At 40.9% G+C, this 24,725-nt stretch overlaps 2 protein-coding genes across 2 annotated transcripts; one reads left to right on the plus strand and one right to left on the minus strand.

The window, feature by feature from the left end:
• Window positions 1–1,615: 1,615 nt before the first annotated feature.
• LOC139396202 (zinc finger protein 135-like) lies at window positions 1,616–11,832 on the minus strand. Its single transcript, XM_071143333.1, has 3 exons — window positions 11,751–11,832; window positions 8,734–8,982; window positions 1,616–4,399 (listed from the first exon to the last, which is right to left on the minus strand). The coding sequence occupies exons 2-3, from the start codon at window positions 8,834–8,836 to the stop codon at window positions 3,165–3,167; spliced, it is 1,338 nt and encodes a 445-aa protein (XP_070999434.1). The 5' UTR covers window positions 8,837–8,982; window positions 11,751–11,832; the 3' UTR covers window positions 1,616–3,164.
• Window positions 11,833–17,077: 5,245 nt separating this feature from the next.
• LOC139396203 (zinc finger protein 658B-like) lies at window positions 17,078–22,717 on the plus strand. Its single transcript, XM_071143334.1, has 2 exons — window positions 17,078–17,226; window positions 20,979–22,717. Exons 1-2 carry the CDS (start codon window positions 17,124–17,126, stop codon window positions 22,463–22,465), a joined length of 1,590 nt encoding a protein of 529 aa, XP_070999435.1. The 5' UTR covers window positions 17,078–17,123; the 3' UTR covers window positions 22,466–22,717.
• The last annotated feature ends 2,008 nt before the right edge of the window (window positions 22,718–24,725 follow it).

Genomic DNA, 24,725 nt, shown 5'->3' on the forward strand with positions numbered 1-24,725 from the left:
CAGGGACCCTCTGCACACATCAACAACAGTCACCCACGAAGCACCCATCGCTCCACAAAAGCCACAGTACTTCAAGGTCTCAGAGCAAGTGACGTCACCGATTAAAACGCTATTTAGCGAGCACCATCGCTAACTAGCTAGCCATTTCACATCAGTTACCTGGATATATTTTGTCATCAAAGTCTGTCATTCTCTGGATTTATGGTGCTTTCAAGACAACTGGGAACTCAGGGGAAAAAATGATGGCGTCAGTGATCTTCAGGTCGTAGCTGAAGAAAGAGGCCCGAGTTCCCAATTTACAATTGGGATTTGGATGAAAGTTCAAAACTTATTTTCTCAGTCGTAGCTTGTTTTTCACTGAGTTCCCAGTTGTATTGAACTCACTCAAGTCAGATTTTGAAGTACTGAGTTATGTTGTTTTGAGCGCGGCACAAATCAAGCTTCATCGACAGCACGGCCAATGTTGAATGTTTACATTTTTAAACTAGGAAAAGAGCCCCTTAGTCTTAAGACTTGAGATCACAGAGCCACTCCAATGAATTGTAGGCTAATGATTGCTTTGCAATGCTTGCAGTTAGCCACTGACTCCTACCAAACCACTCATTGTTGAATTTGCAATTTGTTGTGTAATGTTTGTGTCCAATGGCTGATGAAAACCAATACATTTTATCTATAATTTCTTATATTTCTCTTGATATCACAAAGATTAAAAAGGATTTGCCAGTAGATTGTCAACTTGATTCATGATGATGACTGCTAGCTCAGAGTTTGAAAGTATTATGTTGACATGATCAGTCCAATCAAAGCGACTGTAGATATCACATGATTTGATGTTATTTTATCTGTGGACAATGAGCGTGAGACTTCTTGGATGGGATCTTCTAATGTAACTCTCTCGCAGCACCGAAGGGGCTTGAATTTTCAAGTAGACCTGGCAGTGACGTATTGTCCCCATGAAAGACAGAACACTGAGCCAATCACGGCCTTACTCAAGAAAACAAAAAAGAGTCCATGTTTGTATGCAGCTTTGTTAATAACTCAATTATATGTTTTTTTTTTACATTGTTTTCTAAACAAATAATTTATTTCACACTGTTTTATCGCTAAAACTGCGGGGCTCAAAACAGGTGGCTCACCTGCCCTGAATGATGGGTCTCCACTGAACTTATCTAGAACACTGCAGTCCGTCTGGGTGTTTAACCTTCCCAAGATCCCCCATGTCACCCTGCTCCTCCGTACATTCCACTGGCTTCCAGTCGAATCTCACATCCACTACAAGACAATGGTGTTTACTTACGGTGCAGCAAGAGGAACTGCCCCATCTCTACCTTCAGGCTCAAACCCTGGATCCCAACCCGAGCACTCAGTTCTGCTACCTCTGGTCTCATGGCCGTCCCACTGCTACAGGAGGTCAAGCAACCTCTCAGCCCAATCTACGCACTTCTCTGTCCTACTGTCATACTGTCATATCTAATATGAAGAACTGAATACAAGGGTCACAGGGTCAGAGAGAACTCCTGACTGTAGTCATACAAAAACACTCCAGGCACTCAGCCCATAAGAACCATTCATAGTGTCAGATCTAATATGAAGAACTGAATACTAAAGAGAAGAAGAGGTTGACCAGTACATATTCATGTAACTTTATTTTTCATTGGCAGATCAATAAAGTTTGCTTCAATGCAGTTATCCAAACACATTCATGATCAGTAACTAAAATAACTAATCTAGTTTTAAAGACAATTAATAAGCACATGTATTCATTTCATAAGCTGTGTATCATTAAATTAAGTTGAATAACAATCCCCACCAAACTAATGGTGAAAAGTGATCATCACACTCTGAACAAGGCAGTTAACCCACTGTTCCTAGGCCATCATTGTAAATAAGAATTTGTCCTTAACTGACTTGCCTAGTTAAACAAAGGTTCAATAAATAAATTTAAAACATTGTAAAATAGCTCCTTCCCACATAATACTGCAGAGGGACAACCTGGTCTCAGAGCAAAACGTATTCTATTATACAAAAAAACATCCATTTAGTATATTATTGAACCTTTGTTTCCCTGAAAAATTGAACAAAAATATAAACTAAACATAAAGTGTTGGCTTCATGAGCTGAAATAAAAAAAAATCCATCAATCCATCAACGTCAGCTAACGTCTCTCAAATGTTGTGCACAACTTTGTTTACATCCCTGTTCATGAGCATTTCAGCCTTTGTCAAAATAATCCATCCACTTGACAGGTGTGGCATATAAATATGCTGATAAAACAGCATTATCATTACACAAGTGCACCTTGTGCAGGGGGACAATAAAAGGCCACACAACACAATGTCACAGATGTCTCAAGTTCAGGGGATGTGCAATTGTCATGATGAATGCAGGAATGTCCACCCGAGCTGGTGCCGGAGAACTCAATATTTATATCTCTACCATAAGCCACCTCTAACGTCCTTTTAGAGAATTTGGCAGGACATCCAACCGGCCTCACAACTGCAGATCACATGTAACCACGGCAGCCCAGTACCTCTTCACCTGCAGGATTGTCTGGGAGGGGGCTGAGTTGTATTTCTGTCTGTAATAAAGACCTTTTGTGGGGATAAATTCGTGCTGATTGGCTGGGCCTGGCTCCCAAGTGGGCCTATGCCTGAGCCCCTGCCCAGTCATGTGAAATCCATAGATTGGGCCCTCATTTATTTCAATTGACTGATTTCCTTATACAAACTGTAAATCTTTGAAATTGTTGCGTTTAGATTGTTGTTCAGTATGATACGATTTGTATGTTATTTTACGCATTGCTATTCATACAATATGTTACAAACTTGTAATATGTATGATATGTTACGAATTCCAATTTGTTGTTGCTAGGTTAGGGGTGAGGGGTTTAAGGTAGAGTTAAATGGGTTTAGGGGAAAGGTTAGCTAACATGCTGACATAGCTAAAAAATTAGTAAGAAGTTGCAAAGTTGCTAATTAGTTAAAATGCTAAAGTCCTCTCTGATGAGATTCAAACACGCAGCCTTTGGCTAGACGTTTGACTTACAAGCCCACCTCTCCACAGAGTAAGGCTTCTCCCCTGTGTGTATGTATACATTGGTGTGTTAAGTTGCTATGGTGAGAGAAACTCACCCAATAATCAGACAAGACGTAAGCAGGCATCTCTCATGTGTGTGTTCTCTGATGAACTTTTAGCTCAGTTGATGTTTTAAAACGTTTTCCACAGTCAGAGCAGTAATAGGGCTTCTCTCCTGTGTGTATACGTTCATGTGATTTTAAGTGGGAAAGTTGAGAGAAACTAGTTCCACAGTCAGAGCAGTAATACGGCTTCTCTCCTGTGTGTGTTCTCTGATGAACTTTTAGATGAGTTGATGTTGTGAAGCATTTTCCACAGTCAGAGCAGACGTAAGGCTTCTCTCCTGTGTGTATAAGTTGGTGTGTTTTTAAGGTGCCCAGATGAGAGAAACTCGCCACACAGTCAGAGCAGACGTAAGGCTTCTCTCCTGTATGTATACGTTCATGTGTTTTTAAGTGGGAAAATTTAGAGAAACTAGTTCCACAGTCAGAGCAGTAGTACGGCTTCTCTCCTGTGTGTGTTCGCTGGTGAACTTTTAGCTCAGTTGATGTTTTGAAGCATTTTCCACAGTCAGAGCAGATGTAAGGCTTCTCTCCTGTGTGTTTACGTTCATGTGATTTCAAGTGGGAAAGTTGAGAGAAACTAGTTCCACAGTCAGAGCAGGAGTAAGGCTTCTCTCCTGTGTGTATACGTTGGTGTGTTTTTAAGGTGCCCAGATGAGAGAAACTCGCCCCACAGTCAGAGCAGAAGAAAGGCTTCTCTCCTGTGTGTGTTCTCTGATGAACCTTTAGCTCTTTTGATGTTTTAAATTTTTTTCCGCAGTCAGAGCAGGAATAAGGCTTCTCTCCTGTGTGTGTTCTCTGATGAACTTTTAGATAAGTTGACGTTGTGAAGCATTTTCCACAGTCAGAGCAGGAGTAAGGCTTCTCTCCTGTGTGTGTTCTCTGATGAACTTTTAGATCAGTTGATGTTGTGAAGCATTTTCCACAGTCAGAGCAGGAGTAAGGCTTCTCTCCTGTGTGTATACGTTGGTGTGTTTTTAAGGTGCCCAGATGAGAGAAACTCGCCCCACAGTCAGAGCAGGAGTAAGGCTTCTCTCCGGTGTGTGTTCTCTGATGAAGTTTTAGATCAGTTGATGTTGTGAAGCATTTTCCACAGTCTGAGCAGGAGTATGGCTTCTCTCCTGTGTGCATTTTTAGGTGTATTTTTAGCTTTGATAGAAATGGGAAAATCTCTTCACAATGTGGGCAGTGATGAGACCTCTTAGCTCTCTGATCTTCCTGCTGTTGCTCTCTGGGTGTAGAGAATGTCTCAACGTGGTATCCTGTGTGAATATCAAAAGAACCAGTCAGTTGGTGTGATATACGTGTCATTCAAATGTATTTTATGAAGCCCATTTTACATCAGTAGTTTTCATAAAGTGCCTAACAGAAACCCAGCCTAAAATCCCCAAAGAGCAAGCAATGCAGATGTAGAAGCACAGTGGCCACAAAAAAATCCCTAGAAAGCAGGAACCTAGGAAGAAACCTAGAGAGGAACCAGGCTCAGAGCGGTGATCAGTCCTCTTCTGGCCATAACGGGTGACAGGTAGCCTAGTGGTTAGAGCAACCGAAAGGTTGCAAGATCGAATCCTCGAGCTGACAAGGTAAAAATCTGCCGTTCTGCCCCTGAACAAGGCAGTTAACCTCTCTAGGGTACGTGATACGGTAGCATCCCACCTCTTCAACAGCCAGTGAAACTGCAGGGTGCCAAGTTAAAAACAACAGAAATCCCATAATTAAACATACATGTATTTTACACCATTTTAAAGATACACTCGTTGTAAATCCATCCACAGTCTCCGATTTCAAAAAGGCTTTACGCCGATAGCAAACCAAACGATTATGTTAGGTGAGTGCCTATTCACAGAATAACACAGCCATTAATCCAGCCAAAGAGAGGATTCACAAAAAGCAGAAATATAGATCAAATTAATCACTAACCTTTAATGATCTTCATCAGATGACACTCATAGGACTTCATGTTCCACAATACATGCATGTTTTGTTCGGTAAAGTTCATATTTATATCCAAAAATCTGAGTTTACATTGTCGCCTTACGAGAGCCACACAACTGTTATGCAAAATTTTAGATGCACTTCTCCTTAATGCAACCGCTGTGTCAGATTTCAAAAAAGCTTTACGGAAAAATTAAACCATGCAATAATCTGAGTCGGCGCTCAGAGCCCATCAAGACACAAATATAACCGCCATATTAAGCAGTCAACAAAATAAAAAGCATTATAAATCTTCACTTACCTTTGCTGATCTTCGTCGGAATGCACTCCCAGGACTCCCACAAGAAATGTTAGTTTTGTTCGGTAATGTCCATCATTTATGTCCAAATAGTTACTTTTGTTAGCGCGTTTGGTAAACAAATCCAAAGTCACGAAGCGAATTCACTAACAGCAGACAAAATATCAAAAAGTTCCATAACAGTCAGTAGAAACATGTCAAACAATGTATTGAATCAATCTTTAGGATGTTTTTAACATAATTCTTCAATAATGTTCCAACCGGAGAATTCCTTTGTCTTCAGAAAAGCAAATGGAACTGGTGCATACTCTCATGTGAACGGGCATGGTCAGCTCGTGGCTGCTGGCAGACCTCTGACTCTTTCCACTCTCCTTCAGTGCCACTTCACAGTAGAAGCGTCAGACAAAGTTCTAAAGACTGTTGACATCTAGTGGAAGCCGTAGGAAGTGCAACATTACCAATATCCCACTGTATCGTCAATAGGAGCCGAGTTGAATATAGACCAAATTCAGATTTCCCACTTCCTGGTTGGATTTTTATCTCAGGTTTTTGTCCATTAAAATAACATCCCTAGTGACCCTAAACTTTTCAACGGTAGTGTATGTATTCATTTCAGTAGGCTGTATGGGAATGGGAATAAAACTATTCTAATACTGGGTAGGAGTCAAACACTAAAAAGAGGAAAAAGTCGTGAAAATGATGAGCTATATCATCCTCCACTCAACATCACCAGGGTTAGTAACTATACAGACTCATTTCAGAGAACTTTAAAACACTGGCGGTTTGTCTACTCCACTTCTTTAGTCTACTCTCTGATCACTCCAGATAGCCCAGTGAATAAAACAAATGCTGACAATACTGTTGTCACCCATACAAGTCTCAGTAGCATGAAATAACATCTACAATGCATTCATAAAGTATTCAGACCACTTTACTTTTTCCACATTTTGTTACATTACAGCTTTATTCTAAAATGGATTAAGTTGTGTTTTTTTTTCTCATCGCTCTACACACAATACGATTACAGCCTTGAGTCTTGTTGGGTATGAAGCTACAAGCTTGGCACACTTGTATTTGGGGAGTTTCTCCCATTCTTCTCTGCAGATTCTCTCAAGCTCTGCCAGGTTGGATGGGGAGCGTCTCTGCAAAACTATTTTCAGGTCTCTCCAGAGATGTTTGATCGGGTTCAAGTCCAGGCTCTGGCTTGGCCACTCAATGACATTCAGAGACTTGTACCGAAGCCACTCCCACGTTGTCTTGGCTGTGTGCTTCGTGTCGTTGTCCTGTTGGAAGGTGAACCTTCACCCCAGTCTGAGGTCCCGAGCGCTCTCAAGTAGGTTTTCATCAATGATCTCTCTATACTTTGCTACGTTCATCTATCCCTTGATCCTGACTAGTCACCCAGTCCCTGCCGCTGAAAAATATCCCCACAGCATGCTGCTGCCACCACTATGCTTCACTGTAGGGATGGTGCCAGGTTTGCTCCAGACATGACACTTGGCATTCAGGCCAAAGAGTTCAATCTTGGTTTCATCAGACCAGAGAATCTTGTTTCTCATGGTCAGAATCCTTTAGATGCCTTTTGACAAACTCCAAGCGGACTGTCATGTGCCTTTTACTGATGAGTGGCTTCTGTCTGGGCACTCTGCCATAAAGGCCTGATTTAGTGGAGTCCTGCAGAGATGGTTGTCCTTCTGGAAGATTCTCTCATCTCCATAGAGGAACTCTGGAGCTCTGACAGAGAAGAACCATCGGGTTCTTGGCCACCTCCCTGACCAAGGCCCTTCTCCCCCGATTGCTCAGTTTGGCCGGGTGGCCCGCTCTAGGAAGAGTCTTGGTGGTTCCAAACTTCTTCCACTGAAGAATAATGGAGGCCTCTGTGTTCTTGGGGACATTTAATGCAGCAGAAATGTTTCGGTACCGGTCCCCAGATCTGTGCCGACACAATCCTGTCTCGGAGCTCTACGGACAAATCCTTCCACCTCATGACTTGGTTTTTACTTTGACAATCACTGTCAACTGTGGGACCTGACATAGACAGGTGTGTGCCTGTCCAAATCATGTCCAATCAATTGAATTTACCACAGGTGGACTCCAAGTTGTAGAAACATGTCAAGGATCATCTCATTTTTTTACATTTGCAAGACTTTCTAAAAACCTGTTTTGGCTTTGTTATTATGGGGTATTGTGGTGTCATTATGGGGTATTGTGATGTCATTATGGGGTATTGTGATGTCATTATGGGATATTGTGTGTAGATTGACGAGGAAAAACATGTCATCAATTTTAGAATAAGGCTGTAACGTACCAAAATGGGAGAAATGGAAAGTATTCAGACCACTTGACTTTTTCCACATTGTTATGTTATATACCCCATAATGACAAAGCGAAAACAGGTTTAGACATAAAATAAAGGTAAAAAAATAAAAATAAAATAAATACACTACCATTAGTGGTGAAATAAATGAATAAATTCAAAAGTTTGGGGTTACTTAGAAATGTCCTTGTTTTGAAAGAAAAGCACATTGATTGTCCATTAAAATAACATCAAATTGATCAGAAATACAGTGAAGACATTGTTATTGTTGTAAATGACTATTGTAGCTGGAAACGGCAGATATTTTATGGAATATCTACATAGGCGTACAGAGGCCCATTATCAGCAACCATCACTCCTGTGATCCAATGGCATGTTGTGTTAGCTAATCCAAGTTGATCATTTTAAAAGGCTAATTCATCATTAGAAAACCTTTCTAAATGTATGTTAGTACAGCTAAAAACTGTGGTTCTGACTAAAGAAGCAATAAAACTGGCCTTTGCAACTCTGCCTAGAAGGCCAGCATCCCGGAGTCGCCTCTTCGCTGTTGACGTTGAGACTGGTGTTAAGTGACCCCAAACTTTTGAAATTAACTCAGGTGCATCCTGTTTCCATTGATCATCCTTGAGATGTTCCTACAAATTGATCTATAAAATATTAAATATATATGTATCAGATATAAATCATCAGGATGTGGTCGTCTACTGGTTATGTTCAACACTTCTCCAATCGTTGTTGAGATCTGATACTCTGTGCAGCAAACAAATTATAATTCAATATTGACAGTGATGATGCCATGGCCTATTTTGAAATGAGGTATGCCTAACTTGGTGATTGAGGGTATTAAACATTTTCAACGTTCTTGAGACAATGTGTGGGCAAAGGCAGGCGTTACAAGTTTAAATAGTTTTTGCTTCGCTGTGAAGTCTTGAGTTGTTCAGGGATGTGTGATGTCAGAATTACAGAATTCAACCTAGCAATAGACTGGTCATAACTTATGGAGGTCTAATATATGAAGATAACTTATAGATAGAACCAGCTCTTACCATGACTAACAGTTGTCCTAATCTTCTCCTCCTCTTCTTCATCTTTAATGTTGACATTCAGCTCCAGTGTTTGACTGCAGTCTTCTAGCTTCACTGATTCCATCTCTGGATCCTGCAGAGCAAACTGGGCTCCACTGTCACAATCAGGACCCAGTGACTGTAGGTTTCTACTCAGTGTGGAAGGAGAGAGACAGGCTGGGTTTGTCCTCACTGTTGATGTTGCCGGCCTCAGACTTAATCTGAGTCGGTCTGTAGTAATAAAGACAAACGGACACAAAAGTTATTTTCTTGACAGTTCTGGCACTTTATTCTGTAAAAATATTTTCTATTTTTTAATGTTCAATTATCTCATTTCAGTAGATCAGGTAGATAATCCTTGACAAAACATTCATTCACATTAGACACAAAGTACACATTTTAAATTGCACAACATAAGTGCACTTAATCTATAGTAGATTTCCTAAATTCACATCAATGCATAAATGACTCAACAACCATTTAGTACAAGATCACAGTATGTTTCAGGCAGCACTATGTACTATTTTATGAATAACCTTGTCTTCACTGTATTAAGCTCCATCAGTCTGCACTGTAGTTCCACCAGTCTGTCTTACAGCCTCTGCATATGATACATCATGACGGATTCTATATCTGAGCATCTCTCTGCACCTGGCATCCACCATATGCTGCTCTCTGTGTCCTTCGCACAATTGCAACACTTCACCGTCACAATGCTCCAACATTCACTGTAATCATGTTCCCCACCACACTTGGCACATCTTTTCACTCAACAGCTACATGTCCCATTCTTTGGCATTTAAAAACACTGTGATGATTCACTGTTGCTGCTCCAGTTTCAACTGTTCTGCTATGGAACCCTGACCTGTTCACCAGACGTGCTACCTGTCCCAGACCTGCTGTTTTCAACTCTCTAGTGACAGCACGAGCGGTAGAGATACTCATAATGATCGGCTATGAAAAGCCAACTGAAATTTACTCCTGAGGGGCTGACCTGTTGCACCCTCGACAACCACTGTGATTATTATTATTTGACCCTGCTGGTCATTTATGAACTTTTGAACATATTGGCAATGTTCTGTTATAATCTCCACCCAGCACAGCCAGAAGAGGACTGGCCATCCCTCATAGCCTGGTTCCTCTCAACGTTTCTTCCTTGGTTCTGGCCTTTCTAGAGAGTTTTTCCTAGCCATTGTGCTTCTACACCTGCATTGCTTCCTGTTTGGGGTTTTAGGCTGGGTTTCTGTACAGCACTTTGTGACATCAGCTGATATAAGAAGGGCTTTATAAATACAGTTGATTGGTTGATTAATGAGGCTGGGTCAAAATCTCTGACAGTGAAGCTAAGGAATCCTATTCTGTACTTTTCCAGACAAAACCTTCTAACACCTCAACAGCACTGATAAGCTTTCACTTCTTTAACCCTCTTTCCTGCTGATCAACCTTAAGGATTCAACCACTCTGTCTCCCTTCACATGTTCTTTAACAATATCATCCATGGACATAGATATTGGGACCTCAGAGACTATTACTCCCTTCAATGTAGCATCAGCTCCAGGGTCATGGCTTCTGAGCTTCGTCCCATTATGATTTTCCATTTGAAGAATCTTCCCTTGCTGAACCTGACCAGCACAAGATATTAACAATCTACCACTTTCAATGTTTTATTTCACCTTTATTTAACCAGGTAGGCTCCTTCAGAACAAGTTCTAATTTACACGGCTACGTCCCAGTTTAACTACACCTCTTTTTATGGCCTTGGTTAATCAGGGTGTAAATGGGGCCCTGTGGTCTCCTCAAACACCTCCCAACCTTCCACTCTAACTAACACATTATTATTCTAGCTCCCTACCGTGGGCCTCTGGAGTTTCTATACTACATGTGTAACGGATGTGAAACGGCTAGCTTAGTTAGCGTGGGCGCTAAATAGCGTTTCAATCAGTGACGTCACTTGCTCTGAGACCTTGAAGTAGTAGTTCCCCTTGCTCTGCAAGGGCCGCGGCTTTTGTGGATGCTTCGAGGGTGACTGTTGATGTGTGCAGAAGGTCCCTGGTTCGCGCCCGGGTATGGGCGAGGGGACGGTTTGAAATTATACTGTTACACATGCTTCCAGTATCAATATCTCTGTCCTCCACATTCATCCTCATCCTCCCACTCCATATCATCAGAACTGTCCCCCACATTGATCGCATTCCAGCACAGCTGTTACTTCTCAAACTCTCCATTTCCATTGTTTCAGGGGTGTCAAACTCAATCCATTGAGGGCCGACTCTCCTCGGTTCCTTCCCCCCCATTTCAATTAAAACTTATACAATCAGATGAGAGGAGTTCCTTTCTAATTGGTGACCTTAATTCATTAATCAAGTACAAGGGTGGAGCGAAAACCCGCAGACCCTTGGTCCTCCATGGAATGAGTTTGATACGTGCTCCGATTCATTTGCATTAATCGACGCCATTCCATGCAGTTGGCCTCTCTCTCCAAATGGTGAAGGATAACTTCAGTTAGCTTCCCTCTATTTTGACACTCCATCACGCAGCCTAATGTCACCATTTCACCACGAGCAAACTCCTTGAAAGACAACCGAAACCGTTGCCGCCTTTTGACTTACGTCGTACGAACCACCCTGATCTCCGGAGCTTACATTAACGAAACAGGGTATGTAAACTCGCGAGACCAGGATGGTTCGGACGAGACTATTTACCAGCTAATAAACAACATTTTACACAAAACCAAGAACATGTAAAAACGACCTCAAATAAGTGGAATCTTTATGAAATGACTTTGACGAAATTTTGTACATACAGTCAGATCAAGCCAAAGTCTAGTTATGTGACTTGTAAAATATTTTTTTAACACGTTCTTCACTCACTCGGTTTGACCACAAAATAACACATACAATTAAAACCTTTACCAAACGTGATAATACATTGACGGATTTGTTACCTAACATGTTATATATTCTCTCGGCATTAGAAAGTTTAAACATGCTATTACATACCTACAATGATACATTTGAAACGGACACAACCACTATCGACACAACAACACAGCTCTGTCGTTTCGACCCGAAACTTCCTGTTCCCAACTACGACATGTTCAACAGCATCATCGTATTCTTATTCTCTGGTATACTGACATTTACACAAATATAACGTGTCTGCCGCCACCTACTGTAAGGTTAATAAACTGTAGAAGAAAATAAATTTCCTTTGCGGAAAAGGGGAGGGGGAACAACGACATCAAAACTCATAATCAAAAATCCATAATTTAAAAATAAAGTATTTGTGTTTGGTGAGTCCGCCAAATCAGATGCAGTAGGGATGCGCGAATTTAAAAAAAATTCTGTCCTGCTGATCATTCAAAATGTAACGAGAACTTTTGGGTGTCAGGGAAAATGTATGGAGTTGAAAGTACATTATTTTCTTTAGGAATGTAGTGGAGTAAAAGTAGAAGTTGTCAAAATATCAAAAGTAAAGTACAGATACCCCCAAAACTACTGATGTGGCACTTAAATATTTGTACTTAAGTACTTTACACCACTGATTGCAGGGAATACTGACTGAAGATGTTCCTCCCTACGAGGCCCATGAGACTGTGTAGGGATGTGATTTGAATAGGACTGTGACTGAAGGAGTGGGATGTTGTTATTTATCTATTTTTGTATTTTGTTTTGACGTCGTTGTTCCCCCTCCCCTTTTCCGTAAAGGAAATGTATTTTCTTCTACAGTTTATTAACCTTACAGTAGGTGGCGGCAGACACGTTATATTTGTGTAAATGTTATTTTATTATTATTATTTTATTTTATTAACAACAAATCCATACATAAAGCACATGAGGGAACACAAGCATACATAGATTACGAACAATGGACAATCGAGCTAGGGGGTACAATATCACATTACAATTACATAAGGACCTTAAGGGACATGCATATATTACCAATTCTAACAGCTTTTTTGTTAGTAGAGCATTTAACCGTCTTAAAATACAGTTCAATTTCCTTTTTGTAGGGTACGAAAATGTGGTTTTCTGTTTGTAAATTTACATTTGTGTATATGAAATTTGGCCAAAAGAATAATGAAATTAGATACATCAAAATGTTTCAGCTTATTTCCATTGCATGTAAAGAATCCAAACAGTACATCTCTCCACAATAGTGTAAAATCTTCATAAAAGTGTTCAATTATAAACCTACTGATGTCTTGCCACAAGACAAGTTTTCTTACATGCATACAATGCCAAAAAAGATGCAACACTGTTTCTGGGTGGTCATTACAAAAGGAGCAATTTGAGTTGATGTTTTCCTTAAACTTCTTCATATAGTGGTTGGCAGTGGTTGGCAGGATAATATTTATGAATCATTTTAAAGGAAACTTCCTTAATTTTGTTAACAAGTAGGTATGTGTGTGGCAACATCCAAACTTTTTTCTAACAGATTTTATCAATAAATCCATTCCAATAAGGCATGACATAAGGTATAGATAGATACAACATCCTGCTGAAACAAGGATCGTATCGCTCTGTTGTTGAATTGAGTCAACAGGGTCAACAGAAGGTAGGCTCTGAGGGTCAGGTCTTGACACGTTCCTGAATAACATAGCAACATATATATATATATATATATATTTGTGTAAACGTCAGTACACCAGAGGAGAAGATGACGCTGTTGAACATGTCGTAGTTGGGAACAGGAAGTTCCGGGTAGAAACCACAGAACTGTGTTGCTATATCGATAGTGGTTGTGTCCGTTTCAAATGTATCATTGTAGGTATGTAATAGCATGTTTAACTTTCTAATGTCGAAAGAATATAAAACATGCTAGGTAACAAATCCGTCAAGGTATTATCACGTTTGGTAAAGGTTTTAATTGTCAAACCGAGTGAGTGAAGAACGTGATTTAAAACGATGATTTTTCAAGTCACTTAGCTAGACTTTGGGTTTGTTTGAGTGTATGTACATAATTTCGTCAAAGTCCACTTTGAGTTCGTTTTTACATGTTCTTGGTTTTGTGTAAAATTATGTTTATGAGCTGGTAAATAGCCTCGTTTAAACCATCCTGATCTCGCGAGTTTACATACACTTGTTCTTTCATGTAAGCTCGCGAGATCTGGATGGTTTGGACGAGGCTGGTCAAATGGCGGCTTCAGCGGTTTTGGTCGTCTTTCTAGGAGTTTGCTCGTGCTGAAATGGCGACACGAGGACCAAGTGTCTGCGGGTTTTCGCTCCACCCTTGTACTTGATTAATGAATTAAGGTCACTAATTAGTGAGGAACTCACATCAACTGATTGTCTATGTTTTAATTGAAAGGAAAAAATTAAACCCGCTGAGACTCGGTCCTCAATGGAATTAGTTAGACACCCCTGAAACAATTGAAATGGAGAGAGAGTTTGAGAAGCAACAGCTGTGCTGGAATGCGATCAATGTGGGGGACAGTTCTGATGATATGGGGCGGGAGGATGAGGGCCTAGTATTTGAATGGTCTGTAGTGGAAAGACATAGGAAGAACAGAGATAATGATACTGGAAGCAGAGGCGCATGTAGCATAGTACCTAGAGGCCCAAGGTAGGGAGCTAGAGTAATAATGTGTTCGAGTGGAAAGTTGGGATGGTGTTTGAGGAAACCACAAGGTGTAAATGAGGCCCTATCTGATTAACCAAGGCCATAAAAAGAGGTGAAGTTAAACTAGGCTGCATCTGTGTAAATGAGAACTTGTTCTGAACCAGCCTACCTGGTTAAATAAAGGTGAAATAAAAAATAAATGGTAGATTGTTAATATCTTGTGCTGGTCAGGTTCAGCAAGGGAAGATTCTTCAAAAGGAAAATCATAATGGGACAAAGCTCAGAAGCCATGACCCTGGAGCTGATGGTACATTGAAGGGAGTAATAATCTATGAGGTCCCAATATCTATGTCCATGGATTTTTTATTTATTTTTTATTTTACCTTTATTTAACTAGGCAAGTCAGTTAAGAACAAATTCTTATTTTCAATGACGGCCTACCGGGGAACAGTGGGTTAACTGCCTGTTCAGGACGACAGATGATGATGATATTGTTAAAGAACATGTGAAGGGAGACAGAGTGGTTGAAGCCTAAAGGTTGATCAGTAGGAAAGAGGGTTAAAGAAGTGAAAGCTTATCAGTGCTGTTGAGGTGTTAGAAGGTTTTGCCTGGAAAAGTACAGAATAGGATTCCTTAGCTTCAATGTCAGAGATTTTGACCCAGCCTCCTCATTCAACCAATCAAATGTATTTATAAAGCCCTTCTTACATCAGCTGATGTCACGACGTGCTGTACAGAAACGCAGCCTCAAACCCCAAACAGCAAGCAATGCAGGTGTAGAAGCACAGTGGCTAGGAAAAACTCCCAAGAAAGGCCAGAACCAAGGAAGAAACCTTGAGAGGAACCAGGCTATGATTGGTGGCCAGTCCTCTTCTGGCTGTGCTGGGTGGAGATTATAACAGAACATGGCCAAGATGTTCAAATGTTCATAGATGACCAGCAGGGTCAAATAATAATAATCACAGTGGTTGTCGAGGGTGCAACAGGTCAGCACCTCAGGAGTAAATGTCAGTTGGCTTTTCATAGCCAATCATTAAGAGCATCTCTACCGCTCCTGCTGTCGCTAGAGAGTTGAAAACAGCAGGTCTGGGACAGGTAGCACGTCCAGTGAACAGGTCAGGGTTCCATAGCAGAACAGTTGAAACTGGAGCAGCAACAGTGAATCATCACAGTGTTTTTAAATGCCAAAGAATGGGACATGTAGTTGTTGAGTGAAAAGATGTGCCAAGTGTGTTGGGGAACATGATTACAGTGAATGTTGGACCAATGTGACTGTTAAGTGTTGCAATTGTGTGGAGGACACAGAGCAGCATTTGGTGGATGCTAGGTGCAGAGAGATGCTCAGATATATAGAATCTGTCATGATGTATCATATGCAGAGGCTGTAAGACAGACTGGTGGAACTACAGTACAGACTGATGGAGCTTCCATGGTTGGTCCCGTAGTAAGAGGACCTACTGTCAGACTGATGGAGCTTCCATGGCTGGTCCCGTAGTAAGAGGACCTACTGTCAGACTGATGGAGCTACCATGGCTGGTCCCGTAGTAAGAGGACCTACTGTCAGACTGATGGAGCTTCCATGGCTGATCCCGTAGTAAGAGGACCTACTGTCAGAACTGGTCTTTCTACTAGTCCTGACATGGTTTCGAAGCCTGTTCAGAAATCTTGCGTCCATAAATGTGCTGTGACAAAGGATTCTTTAATAGTGAATAAAATGTACTTCATAGCATTCATTGGTAAGGTTATCAACAACTTGGATTGTGTAAAGCAGAAATACCAGGTTTAAAGTATCTTGTAAACTGCAGCAGAGTTGTTGGGGGTAACAGATGTTACTGTCGGTATGGTTTTTGATAAGCTGGATAACCTGGGGGTGGATTGTCTCAGCATGATATAAACCCCAATGTTTGCAAACACAGAAAGGGATCTATTGATATAGTTTATTGGGGGTTGTGGGAAGGTGTGGTAGAAGTTAATAGGGATTTCTTGTTTTATTTTCTTAGTACAGAATTAGACAGACATGCACCTTAAAGGTTTGTTTGTGGACCTCCATGATACGATAGGAGGTCTGCATCAACAGACTTCAGTGCAGGTAGTGCCTCATCAGAGAGAGAACATTTCAGTTGCTCTACAGTTCTGAAGCTGAATGTAATGATTATCAGTTCTTTACATGTGTACTAATATTCAGACACATTCAGTTGTTTCTATATTTATCTATAATTCAGTATTTTCACATGGGGCTTAAAGTAAATAAATATTAGTGCCTGAAAAAGTCCTTGAATTTGACTTGCCACTGTACGACCCCTGATAATTCTTAATATGGTGTGAACGGGAAATACATTTGGTTTTTGTGAGTGAAATAATACAGTGAAGACAAGGTTATTCATAAAATAGTACATAGTGCTGCCTGAAACATACTGTGATCTTGAGTCATTTATGCATTTATGTGAATTTAGGAAATCTACTATAGATGAAGTGCACTTATGTTGTGCAATTTAAAATGTGTACTTTGTGTCTAATGTGAATAAATGTTTTGCTCAGGATTAGCTACCCGATCTACTGAAATGAGATAATTGAACAAGGAAAAAGAGAAAATATTTTTACAGAATAAAGTGCCAGAACTGTCAAGAAAATAACTTTTGTGTCCGTTTGTCTTTATTACTACAGACTGACTCAGATTAAGTCTGAGGCCGGTAACATCAACAGTGAGGACAAACCCAGCCTGTCTCTCTCATTCCACACTGAGTCCAAACCTTCAGTCACTGGGTCCTGATTGTGACAGTGGAGCCCAGTTTGCACTGCAGGATCCAGAGATGGCATCAGTGAAGCTGGAAGACTGCAGTCAAACACTGGAGCTGAATGTCAACATTAAAGATGAAGAAGTGGAGGAGAAGATTAGGACAACTGTTAGTCATGGTAAGAGCTGTTTCTATCTATAAGTTATATTCATGTATTAGACCTCCATAAGTTATGACCAGTCTATTGCTAGGTTGAATTCTGTAAATCTGACATCACACATCCCTGAACAACTCAAGACTTCCCAGCGAAGCAAAAACTATTTAAACTTGTAACACCTGCCTTTCCCCACACATTGTCTCAAGAACGTTGAAAATATTTAATACCCTCAATCACTAAGTTAGGCATACCTCATTTCAAAAAAGGCCATGGCTTCATCACTGTCAATATTGAATGATAATTCTTCACGTTTTACCAGTGAAATGACCAAGCTGCGTCTGCATGCCAATCGTTTGATCTTAATCAGTTTCATGGGAATATGCATTTAAATCTTCTTGGATTACTGTTTGGTGAGCAAATTAGAGCAGATGGTGTTAAATTATTTTGAATTCCTGTATTTTGTTTTCATCAAAGCACATTCTGCCTAATTGCGCGATGTTGAGTTTGGGACGATTCAGCAAACCATCCTAAAATCTCGTAAGAAATTCGTTTTTTGTTGTAACAGTAATGTTATGCTATAATATTTGGTGATGTGGACTACTAATTAATCATTAGGTGATCGTCCAAGACATTGATCTGACTTTACTAAACAAACACCATTGTGGCGGCGCATCGTACTATGAGGTCTACCTGTGTTGATTCTAAGATTCCTGGAACTACCGAAAGTGGTTAAATTCACCAAAAAGGTGTTTTGATGTACATAACCTGCAAATGTGAAGATGATTGCGTTCAACCCTGTGTAAATCAGTCAATTCTTAACATAAAGACTTTAAACTCAGGATTCTGTAAGAGCCTACCCCAAAGAGGATATGTGTTCACGTTCAGCTTCCTGTGCCCACCGGAAGTGCCTTAAAATGGTGTCATAGGTGCTGTTTCGGAGGGTTAAAAAGATCAGATCTTTTCAGAACTTCATATGTGTTACTAGGTAACCCTCATGAACTGTAAATCAGTCATTTCTCCCAACAGATGTCAAAGAAAAACCTCTCACATGCACATACACACACACACACACACAGCAAGGATGGAGTGACAAAGTGAGGTGTTTAAAGACACAGAGTGCCTGCATTGGCATTTCCATAATCTCAAAGCCGTGCCGAGTTCAACGAGATGCCCCGCTTGACTGTAGCTCGCTCGGTCTAAGCATAGCAACCATGAGAAAAAGTAGGCCCAAAATGAAGCCTGGCCCTAAATTTAATTTGCTTTTGGGTGACAGTGAGAGAACCGTTAGGGTAAGAAGCACAATTCGTACTCTTTTGCCTCACAACATTTGGTGATGCAGAAACGAGAGAACATGTTTGGCTGTTTTTATATATATATAATAAGGGCATCAGTCAATTGAAATGAATTAGGCCCTAACCTGTAGATTTCACATGACTGGGCAGGGGTGCAGCCATGGGTGGGCCTTGGAAGGCATAGGCCCACCCACTTGGCAGCCAGACCCACCTCAGGTCCTGGGCTGACGTTGTTACACGTGGTCTACGATTGTGAGGCCGGTTGGATGTACTGCCAAATACTCTAATAGGACATTGGAGGCAGCTTATGGTAGAGAAATTAACATTCATACAATTGCACGCTCCCTCAAAACTTGAGACATCTGTGACATTGTGTTGTGTGGCCTTTTATTGTCCCCAGTGTAACCGATGTGAAATGGCTAGCTAGTTAGTGGTGGTGCGTGCTAATAGCGTTTCAATCGGTGACGTCACTCGCTTTGAGACCTTGAAGTAGTGGTTCCCCTTGCTCTGCAAGGGCCGCGGCTTTTGTGGAGCGATGGGTAACGATGTCTTCGTGGTTGACTGTTGTCTGTGTGCAGAGGGTCCCTGGTTCGAACCCGGGTATGAGCGAGGGGACGGACTAAAGTTATACTGTTACACCAGCACAAGGTGCAACTGTGTAATGAATATGCCGTTTAATCAGTTTCTTGATATGCCACACCTGTCAGGTGGATGGATTATCTTGGTAAAAGGGGAAAATGCTCACTAACAGGGATGTAAACATATTTCTGCACACAATTTGAGAGAAATAAGCTTTTAGTGTGTGTTGGAACATTTCAGATTTATTTTTTTTCAGCTCATGAAACATGGGACCAACACTTTACATTTCTATATTTTTTCAGTGTAGTTATGCATTACTGTCCTCTCCATGTTCGGCTGGAATTTACCCTGAAAAGGATTTGAGAAATATGATTGGTTGAGGATAGGCCTACGTCTCGTTTTGCGCTGCACAGAATGACTATTGTAGCTGGAAACAGATAGATATGGAATATCTACATAGGTGTACAGAGGCCCATTATCAGCAACCATCACTCCTGTGTTCCAATGGCATGTTGTGTTAGCTAATCCAAGTTTATCATTTTAAAAGGCTAATTAATCATTACAAAACCTTTTGCAATTATGTTAGCACAGCTGAAAACTGTGGTGCTGATTAGTGAAGCAATAAAACGGTCCTTTTTTAGACTAGCTGAGTATCTGGGTCATTTGTCGGTTCGATTACAGGCTCAAAATGGCCAGAACCAAAGACCTTTCTTCTGAAACTTCTGAAATTTGGAAGAGCCTTCCATGTGAGAAAGAAACTGGGGATCCCAAGAAACTGAAGATCTTGTACAACGCTGTGTACTACTCCCTTCACAGAACAGCGCAAACTGGCTTCAACCAGAATAGAAAGAGGAGTGGGAGGCCCCGGTGCACAACTGGGCAAGAGGACAAGTACATTAGTGTGTCTAGTTTGAGAAACAGATGTCTCACAAGTCCTCAACTGGCAGCTTCATTAAATAGTACCCGCAAAACACCAATCTCAATGTCAACAGTGAAGAGGCGACTCCGGGATATTTTAAATTTTTGAGGTCACAGGTTTTTTCAATGCTTGCCTATGGGATATACACATAGATAGGACCCAGATAGCAGTTCCCATGGCTTCCACTAGATTTCAACAGTCTTTAGAAATGGTTTCAGGCTTGCTTTTTGAAAAATTTTCAAGATGTCCCCCATTAGAAAAGTAGTCATGTTGCGCGCATCAACGAGAGTGCGCTCTTCGTTATTTATCTTTGCTATTGAACACACTATTCTCCGTCTGAAATATTATTGTTTATTTGGATATTAGAATACCTGAGGATTAATTAGAAACATCGTTTGACTTGTTTGGACGAACTTTTCCGGTAACTTTTTGGATTCGTTTGTGAGCATGTTGAACGAGTGAATTACTGAATCAAGCGCGCCAACTAAACTGACAGTTTTGGGATATAATGAAAGACTTTATCGAACAAAACAACCATTCATTGTGTAGCTGGGACCCTTGGGATTTCAATCAGAGGAAGATCTTCAAAGGTAAGTGATTTATTTAATTGCTGTCTGTAATTTTGTCACGCCTGTGCTGGTTGAAAAAGTATTTCGACGTGGGGAGCTGTCCTCAGATAATCGCTTGGTATGCTCTCTCCGTAAAGCCTTTTTCAAATCTGACAACGCAGTTGGATTAACAAGAAGCTTTTAAATGACATAAGACACATGTATTTTCATGAATGTTTAATATTACGATTTTTGTATTTTGATTTTTCCTAGGTTCCGGCTTTCTAGGGAGTTTTTTGTGGCCACTGTGCTTCTACATCTGGATTGCTTGCTCTTTGGGGATTTTAGGCTGGGTTTCTGTTAAGCACTTTGTAACAACTACTGATGTAAAAACGGCTTCACACCAACTGACTGGTTCTTCTGATGTTCACACAGGATACCATGTGGAGACATTCTCTACATCCAGAGATCAACAGCAGGAAGATCAGAGAGCTAAGAGGTCTCATCACTGCCCACATTGTGAAGAGATTTTCCAATTTCTATCAAAGCTAAAAATACACCTAAAAATACACACAGGAGAGAAGCCTTACTCCTGCTCCGACTGTGGAAAATGTTTCAAAACAACAACTCAGCTAAAACTTCATCGGAGAACACACACAGGAGAGAAGCCTTATTACTGCTCTGACTGTGGAAAACGTTTTAAAACATCAACTCAGCTAAAAGTTCATCAGAGAACACACACAGGAGAGAAGCCTTTCTTCTGCTCTAACTGTGGGGCGAGTTTCTCTCATCTGGGCACCTTAAAAGCACACCAACGTATACACACAGGAGAGAAGCCTTACTCCTGCTCTGACTGTGGAACTAGTTTCTCTCAATTTTCCCACTTAAAAACACATGAACGTGTACATATAGGAGCGAAGCCTTACGTCTGCTCTGACTGTAGAAAATGCTTCACAACATCAACTGATCTAAAAGTTCATCAGAGAACACACACAGGAGAGAAGCCTTATTCCTGCTCTGACTGTGGAAAATGTTTTAAAACATCAAATGAACTAAAAGTTCACCAGAGAACACACACAGGAGAGAAGCCTTACGTCTGCTCTGACTGTGGAAAGAGTTTCTCCCAATTGTATACCTTAAAAACCCATGAACGTATACATTCAGGGGAGAAGCCTTACTCCTGCTCTGGCTGTGTAAAATATTTCAAAACGTCAACTGAGCTAAAAGTTCATCAGAGAACACACACAGGAGAGAAGCCGTATTACTGCTCTGACTGTGGAAAATATTTCAAAACATTAAATGAGCTAAAAGTTCACAGGAGAACACATACAGGAGAGAAGCCCTTCTTCTGCCCTGACTGTGGAACTAGTTTCTCTCAACTTTCCCACTTAAAATCACATGAACGTCGTATACATACAGGGGAGAAGCCATACTCCTGCTCTGACTGTGGAAAATGTTTTAAAACATTATATGAGCTAAAAGTTCATCAGAGAACACACACAGGAGAGAAGCCTTACGTCTGCTCTGACTGTGGAAAGTGCTTCACAACATCAACTGATATAAAAGTTCATCAGAGAACACACACAGGAGAGAAGCCTTACATTTGCTTAGACTGTGGAAAGAGTTTCTCTCAACTTTCCCACTTAAAATCACATGAACGTATACATACAGGGGAGAAGCCATACTCCTGCTCTAACTGTGGAAAATGCTTCAAAACATCAACTGTGCTAACAGTTCATCAGAGAACACACACAGGAGAGAAGCCTTATCACTGCTCTGACTGTGTAAAATGCTTCACAACATCAGCTAAGCTAAAAGCTCATCAGAGAACACACACAGGAGAAAAGCCTTACTCCTGTCCTGACTGTGGTGTGAGTTTCTCTCGACTTGATACTTTAAAAACACACCAACATATACATTAAGGAGAGAAGCCATACTCCTGCTCTGCCTGTGTAAAATGCTTCAAAACTGCAAATGAGCTAATAGTTCATCAGCGACCACATGCACGAGAGAAGCCTGCTTACGTCTGCTCTGACTTTTGGGTGAGTTTCTCTCACCATAGCAACTTAACACACCAGTGTAAACACACAGGAGAGATGCCTTACCTCTGCTCTGTGGAATGGTGGGCGTGTAACTCTAACTTCTAGCCAAAGTTTGAGTGTTTGAATCTCATCAAGGAGGACTTTAGCATTTGAGCTAATTAGTAACTTTGCAACTACTTACTACTTTGTAGCTATTACTTATCATGTTAGCTTAGCATGCAGCTACTTAGCATGTTTGCTAACCTTTCCCCTAAACCCATTTAACTCTGCCTTAAACCCCTCACCTAGCTAACGTTAGCAACAACAAATTGGAATTCGAAACATATCATACATCTTACAAGTTTGCAACATATTGTATGAATAACAATGTGTAAAATAACATACACATTTTAATTCTTAACATACGATACGTCCTACAAGTCGTATTATACTGAACAACAATCTCAACGCAACAATTTCAAATATTTACAGGTTGTATAAGGAAATCAGTCAATTTAAGTCAACGAGACCCAAATCTATGGATTTCACATGACTGGGAAGGGGCTCAGCCATGGGTGGGACTTGGGAGGGCATGGGCCCACTTGGGAGCCAGGCCCAGCCAATAAGAAATAGTTTTTCCCCACAAAGGTCTTTATTACAGAAATACATTTTATTCAGCACCATCCTCCCATTTCGGGCAGATGGGCAGGTACTCTGCTGTCCTAGCATCAGAAGGAAGCTGGTGCCACCATTGGGGTGCCAGGACAGAGAAGTGCTTTGTCTGGGCTGAGAGGGAGCTTGACCTCCTGTAGCAGTGGGACGTCCTTGAGACCAGAGGTGGCAGAACTGAGTGCTCGGGTTGGGATACAGGGTTAGAGCCTGAAGGTAGAGATGGGGCAGTTCTTCTTGCTGCACCGTAAGTAAACACCATTGTCTTGTAGTGGATGTGAGCTTCGGCTGGACGCCAGTGGAATGTACGGAGGAGCAGGGTGACATGGGGGAACTTGGGAATGTTAAACACCCAGAAGGACTGCAGTGTTCTAGATAAGTTCAGTGGAGACCCATCATTCAGGGCAGGTGAGCCACCTGTTTTGAGCCCCACAGTTATAGCGATAAAACAGTGTGAAATAAATGATCTGTTTGCAAACAATGTAAAATAACATATAATTGAGTTAGTAATAAAGTATAAAGTACAATAAATATACATAAATAAAATAAATATACAAACATGGACTCTTTTTTTTGTTTTCTTGAGTAAGGCAGCTCCAAAATGCAGGTCTTCAGCCTTCTGTGGAAGTGGGGCAAGCCCACAGAAAATACGGAGCATTGCGCCGTGATTGGCTCAGTGTTCTGTCATTCATGGGGACAATACGTCACTGCCAAGTTTAAGGGTAGAACTTGAAAATTCAAGCCCCTTTGGTGCTAGGAGAGAGTTACAAAAATCATGTTATATCTACAGTTGCTTTGATTGGACTGATCATGTCAACATCATACTTTCAACATCTGAGCTAGCAGTCATCATCATGAATCAAGTCGACAATCTACTGGCAAATCCTTTTTAATCTTTGTCATATGAAGAAAAATAATGAGAAATTATAGATAAAACGGTGCTATATCGGTGCTCATCGGCCGTTGGACATAAACATCAAATTGCAAATTCAACAATGAGTGGTTTGGAAGGAATCAGTGGCTAACTGCAAGCATTGCAAAGCAATCATTAGCCTGCTATTCAGTGGAGTTGCTGTGTGGTCCCAAGTCTAAGATTAAGGGGCCTTTTTCCTAGTTTAAAAATGTAAACATTCAACATTGGCCGTGCTGTCAATGAAGCTTGATTTGTGACGCGCACAAAACAACTTACCTCGGTACTGAAAAATCTGACTTGAGTGAGTTCAAGACAACTGGGAACTCAGAGAAAAACAAGCTACGACTGGGAAAATACGTATTGAACTTTCATCCAACTCGGAATTGGAATTGTGTAGTAAGATGTTAGTAGCCCATGTGCCTCACCCTAATATTTTGGTCTTGTTTCACCTCTTAATTTTGCCTATTGTTCTGACTTGGTGGTTGACATGTAGCCTATAACATGTTTTTGAGAAATGTAATCATTGAATATTGTAAGAATTTTCATTGTCTGCATATATGCTCCTTAATTTATCCAACG

This window comes from Oncorhynchus clarkii, unplaced genomic scaffold (assembly GCF_045791955.1).
Source record: "Oncorhynchus clarkii lewisi isolate Uvic-CL-2024 unplaced genomic scaffold, UVic_Ocla_1.0 unplaced_contig_308_pilon_pilon, whole genome shotgun sequence".
Taxonomy (NCBI): domain Eukaryota; kingdom Metazoa; phylum Chordata; class Actinopteri; order Salmoniformes; family Salmonidae; genus Oncorhynchus; species Oncorhynchus clarkii.